This window comes from Pleurodeles waltl, chromosome 8 (assembly GCF_031143425.1).
Source record: "Pleurodeles waltl isolate 20211129_DDA chromosome 8, aPleWal1.hap1.20221129, whole genome shotgun sequence".
In the NCBI taxonomy this organism is placed as follows: domain Eukaryota; kingdom Metazoa; phylum Chordata; class Amphibia; order Caudata; family Salamandridae; genus Pleurodeles; species Pleurodeles waltl.
The window spans coordinates 743,838,067-743,850,997 of NC_090447.1; the positions used below are offsets into that span (position 1 = coordinate 743,838,067).

The 12,931-nt window shown below is 44.5% G+C and overlaps 1 protein-coding gene across 1 annotated transcript in view; it reads right to left on the reverse strand.

Moving 5' to 3' along the window:
* Positions 1-6,274: 6,274 nt before the first annotated feature.
* Positions 6,275-12,931, reverse strand: part of F10 (coagulation factor X) — a 242,593-nt gene continuing 235,936 nt past the window's right edge. Inside the window, exon 8 of the mRNA XM_069204955.1 lies at positions 6,275-7,100. Coding sequence (XP_069061056.1) covers positions 6,553-7,100 — 548 coding nt within the window. The 3' untranslated portion in view covers positions 6,275-6,552. The remainder of the gene's footprint in view (positions 7,101-12,931) is intronic.

Consider the following 12,931-nt stretch of genomic DNA (forward strand, 5'->3'; position numbering starts at 1 on the left):
GTCTGCCACATATACAGACGTCACCACTGGCGGACACAGGCATTGACCTGCGAGTGCCACTGGCATCATTAGCCTATGGCTGTGTCTACCACAGTTGCAACCACCTACTGCCATGATGACTTCCGCCGGTGGTTGCAGGTGGTTCCTAATGTCCTATGGAATAGGTCAGGCATCCGCCATTTTAGAGGCCGGAAATGTGTTTCATGGCTCTGACAAATGCGCCACACCTCCAAGTTAGTTAGGTTTTGCATGATGAACTGCCTGTCTTTTCCTGTCATGTAGCTCCTACTATTCAAACACCATTGTTGTACATTGCGAGGCTTAAATGGCAATTTGAAATGGGGTACAGCCCCCCCCCCTCCCAACAAAGGTAATTTTAATGCTTGGGACATCAGGTCACAGTCGAGGGGCATGTTTAGCTGCACAATTGGTGATGACCAGTTAAATGATGTGTACACAAGTATGGCAAAGGAAGGGTGTGACATGTGACTGCTGTGTGATTATCAGTTGTGATGTGTACTGTGTATAATGGCCTCACCTCAATGCATGCCCTGTCACATTTTAACACTGAAATGCATCCTGCATCGAATAATGGCAATACTCATTTCTTGTCATACATAGGTATCCAGGGAGGGGAAGGATCAGACAACGTCCTGCCTATCGTCCACGGCCAGACCTTCACACCATGGAACAAAGCCACATCATCCAGATCTAAAGTCTGAATCAGCTAACAATTGTGGATCTATGTCATCAGTTGAACCCAGGTATGATGCCTGCCACTAGTCATCCAAACAGCATACCACAACATTGCACAAGTTATGGCAGTTTGGCACTTCCTGGCCACAGGGTCCTTCCAGAATACAGTGGCCCTATTTGCTGGGATGTCCCAGCCTATGTTTAGTCTGGTTTTGAAGGATGTACTCTCAGCAATGTTGAAAAATCTGAACAGCTATATCCACTTTCCTCAACGTGAGCGTTTGACCCATGTGAAGGCTGACTTCTATGGTGTGGCACACATCCCACGTGTGGTGGGAGCCATTGATGGTACACGTGTTGCCTTGGCCCCACTGCTTTGCAATGAACAAGTGTAAAACAACAGAAAGAGCGTGTTTCCATTCCATCAATGTCCAAGTTGTTTGTTTGGGGGATCTCTGCATTTCACAAGTCTGTGCCCATTATCCGGGTTCAGTCCATGGTGCCTTCATTGTGCGCAATCCCCCAACTGATGTCACAACTGTACCCAGAGAGGGCCTGACTGGTTGGTAAGTCAAATCTGTCCTATTTGTGTGTGAGCAATGTCTGCTGCAATAAATCCAATGAAATGACTCATAGTTGCACATATGTTCCATTCCATAACAGGGGACTCTGCATACCCAAACCATCCACGGTTGCTGTGGACTGAACAGGCCATCTTGTGTCTAGACTGGGAGGCACAAGATAGTTGTCACTGTCCTCAGGACACAGGTTGGGGGGGGGGCGAATGGCTGCCTTAGATATAGATGCAACAGGGCTGGGAGGAGTTGTTTTGGTAACGGTGAGGCTCACTGGTATCATCTGACCAGGCTGCCCTGATGGGCCAGAACTGTCCTCAATGTCCAGGAATTGTGTTGTCACCGAGGGCTTCATCCATGGGGGTAGTGACAGTCTCTTCAGTGGTCTTGGTGACCCCATTGCAGCTCAACCTGTTGAGTTGATGTGAGAGATACAATGTTACAGGTTGTACTGAGACATCTGCCTCCAATAGATTGCAGTGACATTTAGCCAAGGCCGTGTACACATTAGATTGGCAGGTTTTTCTCATGTGACTGGTACACATGCAATTAATTGTATAGACCTGACATTTCTGACTTATGCCAATTCCATTTCAATCAACCATCTGCAGAATGTCTCCGTTCGCTAACACTTGGGAGGATTGGCATAGAAGTACATCTTGCCAGCCGTGCAGGCAAAACAGTGGCTGGGCAGGATGTGGCTTTGATCCTTTTAAGTCCTAGTTGACTGTTATGCAGGCAGGCCCTATACATTGTTATATATGTGAATGTAGTCATCATGTGGTCTGTTTATTGTGAATGTGCCTGCTGCCAATACCATTCAGGTGACGCATCTTGAGGCCTTTGGTTCTTTGTTTTTTTTTGGCACACACAGGTTGAGCTGTCCTTCCTGTCCACTATAATTTCATATTGGCTTAGCTGCTCAGAATGGATCTAGGCATTTACCCACATCACAGAGTGTACCATGATTTATCTCTTGGTCCCCCCCAGGTGAGTAAAGTTAATTTGTGAGTTCACAGACAGATGCATTTTGACTGGTGATTGGAGTTACAGGGACTGGCCCTCCTGGAATTTACAGTCATGTTGCTCCAAGTACTACACAGTATACATAAGTTATCCTCCAAATTGTGTACACTGCCTTTGTGAGTTCACAAACAAGGATATTGGGACAGATGAACTGAGCTTGTGTTTGGATTTTGTGGGACAGAGCCTTCTGGCCTTAGCAGTCATGTCCCTGTACTCTATGCAGTTGTTATAAGTCATCCCTCCAGATGAGTGCACTTCATGTGTGGATTACCAAAGAAGGATATTTTGGCAAGTGTGCACTGGACTGTTTTTTGGAGTGACAGTAAGGGAGCCTCCTGTGAGTGGCAGCCTTGTAACTCCCTGTATTACACACACTATACTGATGGTATCCTCCCCGGTAGGTACACTTCAGTGATGATTTGGTACACAGGGGTATTTTGGGGAGGACACAGTTTTGGAGTCTTTCGTTTGGGGGAGCAGTGCCTGCTGTAAGTAGCACGTCCTGTCACTCTCACTGCTTCACAATACCTGTCAGCTGCCAATTACCTCAGTGAGGACACAACATATGAGCCTTGAAATACTGTTGTCTTCAGGGAAGGAGCCACAGTTCTGGTGTTTGTAGTGACGTTGCAGTGCCTCCTGGCCTTAGCAGTCCTGTCAGTATCTGTATTACCCACACACTATACAAATGCCATCCTCCCAGGTGGGTACACTTTACTAGGGATTGAATATGATACACTGTTCTGGTTTTTGGAATTGTGGAACAGTGCTCCTCTGGGAATTGTAGCACTGTCAAACACTGTACTACACAATATGCACATCTATTGTTCCCCCAGGTCCGTCTAGCTCACGTGTGAGATGCCAGACAGTGGTCTATGGACAGGTGGACACTGGGCTGGTGAGTAGGGTGACAGTGAAGGTGGCCAAAGGTGATCAGTGAGCATGCATGACAATATATTTTGATGAGATATTTTACTGTTGTGACTTACCCGACTCCACGTCCCCATGTATTCCTGTCAAGCCCTCAGGATGCAGGATCGGCAAAACCTTCTCCTCCCAGGATGTGAGTTGTAAGGGAGGAGGTGGGAGACCACCGCCAGCCTTCTGGACCTAAGCTGCTGCCTGGATGCCATAGAACGGCCATAGAACGGACCTTCTCCCTAAGGTTGTTCCAACTCTTCCTGATGTCATCCCTTGTGCGCAGGGTGGTGCCTACAGAATTCACTATATTGACTATCCTTTGCCACATTTCCATTTTCCTAGCAATAGTAGAGACTTGTGCTCCAAATAATTGTGGCTCCACTATTATGATTTCATCCACCATGACTCTTAACTTATTGTAAATGAGATGGGGAATTTTTCTGAGGTGACATGGTGGTGCTAAGGGAAAGCATTGAAATTAACAGATGATAGTGAGTTTGTGAATTTGGAAAATGCAAATGGATGCGACTGGAAAAAAGTGTGAAGGGTGTGGTATGTGAGAAAAATTGCAGGGATGCCTATTCTAGCTACAGTGTGTTGCACTGTAGATGCAAAGGATTGTGTTGAGTGAAGGGATGTATTTTATAGTGTACTTTGCAGGTGTGTCCAATGTGGCAATGTGTGTCAGCTGTGTTGTTTTCAAATCCATCCAACGTGGTGTTCTGTATTACTGGGGTGACCGCAAACTGCTGTGGTTCAAACCACCATTGGAAGACCGCCACTGAGACTTTTGACTTGTAATACAGTCTGTGGTTGGACGACAAGCTCTCGGTGCTGGTAGTCGGACTGCCTATTTGCCGTCCTCCACGGGACTGGTGGTCTTGAGTTTTTGGCTGACTTTTGGCAGTCCTGCCTGTGTAACTTGTAATACGGCGGTCTGTATGACCGCCAACAAGGTGGCCTTTTATTGTCCGTCACTATGGCAGTCTGGTGGGCTGATTGCTAAACTCGTAATGAGGCCCTCAGTCATCAACCACAACTCATTTAGAAGTACAAAGTAGGCATCTGAAATGAACATTTCGGGGTTCCGTTTGAGTAGTTTATGTTTGAAATTCTTGGCTGTGTTTTAATATGTTAGGGGGGCATTTAATTTTAAATGCATTACGGCCCACCAGTTACATCAGGCTATTGCTAGAGTTTAAATTGTTCTGAGTCAAGGTGGTTATTGGTACACATGTATAAGGGCTAGAATAGTCCTTTAGTAGTCTTAGGATAGTCTCAACACCATTACAAAATCGCTGCCCCATTAGAGATGCTATCAAGTTGAAAATTCAGCAGTTATAGTCAGAGTCCTTTCAAATAACTATAGATATATATTTAAAAAACCTACAGGTGGTCGCCAGTAGGTAGTTATAGTTAGGAAGATGGACAAAGTAAAATAAAATTAAATATCAAACCAGCAACTCAATTGAAGGGTCTAACTACTCATAGGAATTCAAATCTATTCATTTTAAATATGAAATCAGTCTGAAAATAGTTTGCTGCAGCTCCTAAAACCTACTACCACATATTTAAATGGAAGACTAAAAAACTTATTATATCTACCAAAGTGTTAGCATGTTAAAATTAAGGAAATATTAAGGGAGAGAGGATGGATAGTCTGAAGAAAGAGGAGCGGAAAGGTGATGCTGGATGGAGGCTGACATCTCTCATTAACTATATGTAGCCCTTGAAAAGTATATCATGCCATAAATGACTAAAATCTGTACCTCCTCTCACATATTTTAACCTGATAATTTACTTCCGGCCACTCCCAAGGAAAGGCTTTAAACCCATCTTCTCCTATTTAATAATATAGTATTCGTTTTGTCATGAGTATAATATATGAGCTCTGTAGTGGCTCATTAGAAATGTATAGTGAAGCTGCAATAAAATACTAGGGATTCAACAGACAAAATTCTACTGTCCAAAGTACGTTGCGCTCAGCTTTCCAGGCATTTACCTGACATGGATGAAAAAAATATTTGAGAACTTATAGAAAATGTGTAATTATTTTTTCGTTTCAGAGAAATAACCAAAATTTGTAAGAAAACCGGTCGTTTTGTTAATTTACTGCAGTCTCCTCTATGGAATTGATTTGAGTTCTGCAGCTACTATTTCAGCAACATGGCCTTCAGGTGTTCCACACTTTTGCCATGAGCGAAGATTGACAGTGCTCTAGTTTTTCATTGCAAATCTGTGGTGAAGTAGAACACTGAGAAATCATCTGTCATCTGTCAGACTGCTGCTTCTTGTATGTATGTTTTAATTGGCATGTCAGACTTTTTCTTCTAAAGGCTGAGAAAAGTATCAGTGAATTTAGATAACATGTGTCCTCATTGTAAATTCAGTACCATTTGCCATCATTTTTGTGAGAATATCATGTGAGAAATTAGTTTTCTTTAAAACATGGTTCGTCACAGTTCATCAAATCCCAGCAGGTTGTCAGCATTTTTTTTAGATAGTGCTATCACCTTAGAACTCACCACAATCCTTAAAATTGGTATGGCTACACCAACGAATGATTTATGTTATGACTAAAATTTGTTCTCACCTTTATTTATGCACCTTTGTCAAAGCCTTAAAACCAGGCCTTCAACACAATGCATTTTAAAGGGGCAAAATATCAGAGCCTCACTAACAAAAAAACAACAGTTATTTTCTTGTTACCTTGAATATAAATAGCCACATGAAAACACAACATCTAAACAAATCGTTATGCAGATTTCACCCTAAATGTAAAGGGTCTGAGTTACAATAGCAGTATTATCCAAGGGGTAGAGCACTTCCAGGAAGGTATTCACGAGTGTGGAGCAGAGCCTTTTGATATACCTCAGACTACACCCCAGTCAGTACTTAACTGGGAATGCCCTCCCCTTTGCATAATATTGCTTAATTCAAGTAGCACATCTAAATTAATGTATGCTTTCTCAGGCTATGTTATCGCTTTTTAATGATCAGAGAAAAGTGTTTGTCCTTTTAAAAACATACCCCGATAGAAAAAAACAGGCTTTCAATGCTTTTTATTTCAGTTTATTTCATAAACGTATAATACTCTCCAAGTACATAAAGTTAAAAAATACAATATCAGTATACAGATGGGCCAAGCCTCCCATTTAAAAGTGCATTTTCCTGGTGTCTTACACTGTGGCACGTTTTTTTGAAGGTCTATGGCACTTGATTTATTGAGACTCATCATGAGACACAAACCATTATTGTATGCTCGATCTGTGTGTTTACATGCAGCGGTTATCAGGCAGGTATTTTACCTCTCTTAATTATTTTCGTGCTACTTTTATGACTTAACCTTCATTGCAGCTCTTATCCATTTGTAAAACTTTGACACCTTTGTGTAAACTCCATACTTTCCTTTCTGCGCACAACCTTCTCCCCAGCTCACTATTCCTGTAACAAAAAAGGTGTCTCGGTACGGGGTAACATGAGGTCCACCACTGTCCCCCTGACATGCATCCTTGACCTCTGTGTCATAGCCGGCACAGAACATGTTCTTTGTGATGGCGAAGGTGCTGGATTCAATACACTGCTGTCTGTCAATGTACGGAACCTGGAGAACTTGTAGTTTGGTGGCCTGCTGCCCCCTCTGATGGAGGACCCCAAAGCCGCTCACTGTTGCAGTCTCTTGAGCCATGAGTACATCATCAGCAAAGTCCACCTCTGGGATACACACTGGGATAACATACTTAGTGAAATTTATGGGCTCTTTCAACCTCAGTAACGCAATGTCATAATCATAAGTTTGCAAGACAAATTTTTGATGAGTGATTATTCTGCCAACCTTATGGACTGATTCTGTGCCTTCTTTCTTCTTTGTGTCAACTTCCCCTAATTGGATATTTAATAACATAGTTAGCATTTGCGAGTGGGAATGGAATCAACCTGAACATTATTTTAAGACAAACATTGCACAACTGTTTTCCATTCTTTTTAGTTGTAATAATTGTAGAAAAATAGCAAACAGATAAAACACCATACATAGTTTTGCAATTCATTAAATATGCCAATATTAGTAATTCAATAATCATGTAAAACTCTGGAAACAAGACGTGTTATGCAAATTAATCAGATTAATTGGTTACTCAATCTCCCTTGAATTCCACACATGTGCCCCAAGGTCTTTACAGATTTCTTGACCTCACCTACCTTCTTTTAGGTACACGTCTCGCTTTGTATGATCTATTGCATTTTTATTTTTCAGTTTTCATTATCATGAATTTGTTAGAATCTCTAAATTTGTGCAATGAAGGACCAATCAGCCAGTGACTCCAAGAAAATTAATTTATGTGATGTGTGGGGTGTGCCTATACTCCACAGTCTAAAGTTAGGGATAACTTCATGTATGGTTTCATTGTAGATCCAATAATTCTGATGAATCCCAAACACCTATTGCCAGGATATCATTACCTGGGGACAATCCTAAATCATGCGTCCCCATTGCACAGATATTAATCTCGGAATGGTTCTCCACGCATCTTCTGTAATTTACATATACATATTACATATAAATATATAGTAAAAATGATACTGAAATATTGCATTCTTCTGTTATCAGGAGCAGTTGCAAACTGATGCAGCTCCAGTAGGACTTGGCATCATTCTTCAGTCATTTTAATACTAGCCCTTGCCTCCATTTTTTCCCATGAGTCTTTATCGTTGACCAAAAAACTCCATGTAATTTGATTCATCGTATAAGAAAAAGGAGGATTAATGTAGACAGAGAGCATGGACGAGAAGCAAGCATTGTTGTCTAATGGCCATTTTGATCAGATTTATCCTGTTTCTTAGTGATATTGAAATAGTATTCTCAGTTTGCAGCTACTTAGAGACATCTGTCAAGAGGCTGTGGTGACTTAATTTGTACAAAAATATTGAATCAATTGTTGATCATAACAACCTGAACTATCAGACAGACTGGGAGATATGTAATCTAATAAGAGGGCAGCAGAAATGCAGCCTTCAGCATGTTTAAGAGGGTCACTTTGATTTTCAGCACATTTATCCTACAGCCAGCAACAGAGAAGCATTAATCTAGCACACTAAATACTCTAGGTAAGTTTTCTTGATGGGGGTTTAGAAAGACAGCCACGTCATCCAAATTGGGACTAATAAGGATTATAAGATTATCCCTTATTTTACTGACTAGGTACTCAATTCACATAAGAGAGGTGAAAAGGGACAGGTCAACCATATAGCTTGCCCAGTCAAAAAACCATCACTTATACTTCCCTCAATGATCGGGCTAGATTTGGTACCCTCACACAAAGATCTAAATAACCTGGTGAACTGGAAGGAGAAACGCATAAGAATCTGGACATCTTTCAAGACGTCCTAGTTCACCAGGGCAAAATCCTCCTCAGGATCAAACAAAGAAGCATCAAGAGTGTCTTACTGATCTCTGCTTAATTTATCACTTCAATTAGGCAACAACTGACTAGGCATATGTCTAGTTTGATCCTCATGGACAATGTCCAGATTAATTCTGGCCAATCTCAAATGCTCAGAAACCTCACAAAACCAATGATTTAGAAAATGTATTATCAGCTCATAGATTTATGACTAGCAAGGAACTTTAAAAGAAAAGGTTTAATATTATTAAGAATAGTTTAATTTTCAAGGGAAACTTTAAAAAAATGTTTTAAAACATATTATTTATTTAATTTCTAAAACAGCATCCAAAAAAGATTGTTAATATGCACTAAAATTTAGCAAATTCAGAGTAAAAGTAATTTTTAATAAACCAAATTTTATCGATCTTGTACAGAAAGAAAATCATTCTTACAGCACGCATACTCAAGCACAGCACATGGAAAAGCCTCACAATAATTGTTAACCAAAAGATATTTCCAGCCCATAGTAGCCCCACCACTTGCCCCAAAATTTATTGAGTTTGTGTTGGCAACCTTGCGCCAAACATGTTACTTGCTCCACCTTTGCACACCAATCCATTGCCTTGCACCAGTGGGTGGGTTAGCTAAGCTCCAAGCCTAAGCAAAGTAGCTTTTAGCAATCAGTGTTCCCAGCCCTATTAAGAAGTTCTCCCCTCCATTCCCTCCCAGATATTCCAATAAACTTAGAAGAGACACATGGTAATGTTTTAACAGTTGCTCCAGAATCTGTGAAAGGGAGTTGAAGATGGCAAACCAGTAGTGTTGGATAATAGGGCAGGATTAGATCGCTTGAAAGAAGTCAGCACCTTTGTCTCTGCAATGGGAGAAAACAGGATAGGAGCACTGAGAGCTCTCTACAAGCGCATTGAGGTCAGGTGGGAGATACGCAGGAAATTAATTTGAATCAATCTGAACGTTCAGAAAATTGCCAGGTCCATCTGCACCATCAGGGCCTACTTACACTCGCTGTTTTCCAAGAAAGCCACCCATGATTCCCATTTGGCCATCACTGGGTTGTACAGATCTGGTGTACTGGTGACTAAGGATTTATAGATGCGCAAATGCCTCCCTGCCCCAGGGGCCGCATCAGTAGCTGAGTTTTTAGGTTTACATCTTTTTATTGGTTTTAATATTGAAGTAAAACAGTACAAAAAACAGCTCACTTACAACCACTGGCCTGTGTGGAACAGCAGGTGGTGAAAGTTAGGAACTAGAAGAGACATAAAGAAAGTGAGATATAAATTACGGGGGAAGAAAACTACTTATTAAGTTGAGACGATGGCCTTCAACATATGGGCGAGGGGTGTCACCTATTCAGATCCTGAAGATGAGTTCAGTAGCAGTGTTAGCGGGAATCAGTCTTTGGTCTGGCCTGGAGCAATGAGAAAGGCATAAATGTCAGATAGGCGATGCTTACCAATATTTCTAGTAAGAAGCCACTTCTTAAATGGTGGGGGCGTGGCTTGGCCAGCCAAGATGGCGTTTGTGGTTGAGAACAGCTCCGCGGTGCAGCCCTGCTAATCTGACATTTATCGAAGGGCAGTGGGAAACTGTGAGAGCGATATCGGGCGCGGTGGTACCCCCGGGACCGGATCATTGCCAGCTGCAGACAGGAGGAGCCGGATAGAGCTGCTGACTGTGAGGAGCGGCGTGACCTGCACGCACACAGCCAGCGAGGACAGCACTAAAGGCTGCTCTGGGCTCCCGTGCGCGGCAGTAACTGGACGCGGTCCCGCTGTGACCCTGATCCGGACCAGCGGCGGAAGGACGGGTGACCAGTGGATGGCAGAGAGACAGTGAGTGGGCCTCTGGGAGGAGTGGTGGTGTGCAGCGGGTGTGGGCCTGAAGTGGGGCCTGCGTGCTGGGGCCTTGTCAGACTGAGGAGCTGAGGAATGCTCTGGGCTCCCATGCACAGGCCCTGTGCCTCTGCTCCCTCCCCCCACCCTTTACTTTGTGAACTGATGGTGAGGGGGACACCAGGGGCTGATTGGCTGGCTGCGACGTTAGCAGTCGTGGCTACAGTGGCATGACTTTCACCACCGATTGCCCCCCGCTGAATGAACTCTTGATTACACGATTTTGAGGGGCAGATGAGATGCGAAGAAGCCACTGAAGAGCCAGTGACCCTAAGAAATCCCCTGGGCTGGCGAGGGTGGCTCCTGTAGGAGAAGACTCTAGCGGGCAGTTGTTATTACAGCAGAGTAGGGCCTTAGCCTTGCGACTGCTTCGGCTGGAGAGAGCAACGTGGAGAATGCAAGGTCCGATCTGAGTTTGGGGCAACTGGAGAGGGGGGCTGCTAAAGCTGTTGCACTTGCTGATGATCGTGCAGTGCAGACAAGCGGGCTCCCTACGCTCTGGACCTCCCACGCTGTAAGGCCCGCCTCCCTATTGGCGTGCACCTTCAGCGAGAAAATATCTGTGAACCACCTGCCACCGTGCAGTAGCCACAGAGGGACAAACTGAGAGTTTAAGAGCGGTAGAAGCTGTGCGCCCAATGAATTAAAACAGCTTTGCTGCAATTTTGCTCATCTGGTACTGCGGCCTGAGGTAACCGGACCCCTGCCGCCCCCGCATTGGGTCGCCTTCGTTCTGGGACGGGGAGCATCTCAAAGGCACCGAGGCCTGATGCCCTAACCTCCAGTGGTCACAAACTGGATGCGGTGCTGGCAGCTGTGGAACGCATTGGTGCAGCCCTTGATCAGACACTAATGCCGCTGGAGAATAAAATCGATAAAGTAACAAGTGACCTCAATCTGTCACACAGAGACCACTGTAAACTGCTAGACAAAACTCGCCTGCTGGAGGGCACTTTGAGTGATCTCACTCCCAAGACTAATCAGATGGACACCTCACTACGGGAATTAGCCGATAGGGTCGTGGCACTGGAGCACCGGGAGGAGGACACGGAGGGACGCACAAGGAGGAATAACATTCGCGTGGTGGGCCTTCCGGAAGAGCAGAAGGTGCTTATGCTGTCGCCTATGTAGAAAAATGGAACTGGTTCCACCTGAAACACTTATGCAATTCCTCTCAGTCAAACGTGCTCATCGAGGCCCGATGACACCCCGACCGAATGTGCGGATCCATACTGCGAGTGGTGCACCCACACCTGGACCTTCAGGTAGACAATGCTAAAGTGATGATGTTTCCAGACTACACCATTATCTGTGAAGCGTAAATTGCGGGCACTCAGCCTGACATACTCCCTCCTCTTCCCTGCCAGATTGAGCATTGTAATGCAGGGGAAGACACGTTTCTTTGACACCCCAGAAGCGGCGTGGGAATGGCTGAAGTTGGCAGGATTGGTCAACCAACAATAATTAACAGCAGAGCGGAAGGAAAAATGGAACCCAAAACCTTGCAGGCGTAGAAGCCGCCGACGCTGCAAAATATCCCCTAGGCGACAAGGCCATGCTCCAGATTTAGAGCAGATCATCCAGGAACAGCGTTGTGCGTTGCAGACAGCTGCGGCTATCAGGGAGTCGATGACTATTTCAGATACTGAAAAAGAACTAGATGACTGATGCAGACAGTGATTCTTTTGGCGGAAACGTCTCAGACACTTGGTCCATGACCCTTCCTACTGTGACGCCTCAGACAGCAGATGACATGATTTAGACCTATAATGGTGCTGCACGCTAATTTCTCTGATACTTACTGTCCTTGCCATGGAGGGTTGATGACTTGGGTTGTGCTGCGTGCTTGTGACTGCGCTGTGTCCTTGGGTTAGACTTGCCCCTCCACTGAACATACGCCCTACAGGGTCCTCCCTCCTCCTTTGGCAGGGGTGGGGGGATGGCCTGTGGTGCGGCTGCGGACTGTGCTGTGCTTTGGCCTGGCCTCTGTCTGCACATAAGAAGTGCCAAGGGCGTTTGCCACTGAGCATACTGGATGAAGTGAAACCCCCCTCTCACCCTTTTGCTTGCGGGCAACTTATTTCCCCGCACTAGTTACGCTGAATGGCGAGTTAGATGGTTTGGATAGATACCTGTTGTCCCTCTGCTCAAATGGAATTTCATTGTGTTAATGTTGCAGCTGTTTTATACAGGGTTTATTGGTTGTTGGCTGGGGTCCCAGTCCCTGCTGTGCCCCTCCCACCGAGGGCTTGCTGGAATATCCTGCAGTGCTCGCTGCTTTGAGAAGACGTGGGCTCAGGGACTTTCTTCCAATTACCCAACTATGGCTCCCACGAACGTTCTCACATGGAACGTGAGAGGTATACACAAGCCAGTGAGCAGGTATTCCATTTGCTCATACATTAGGAGGCAT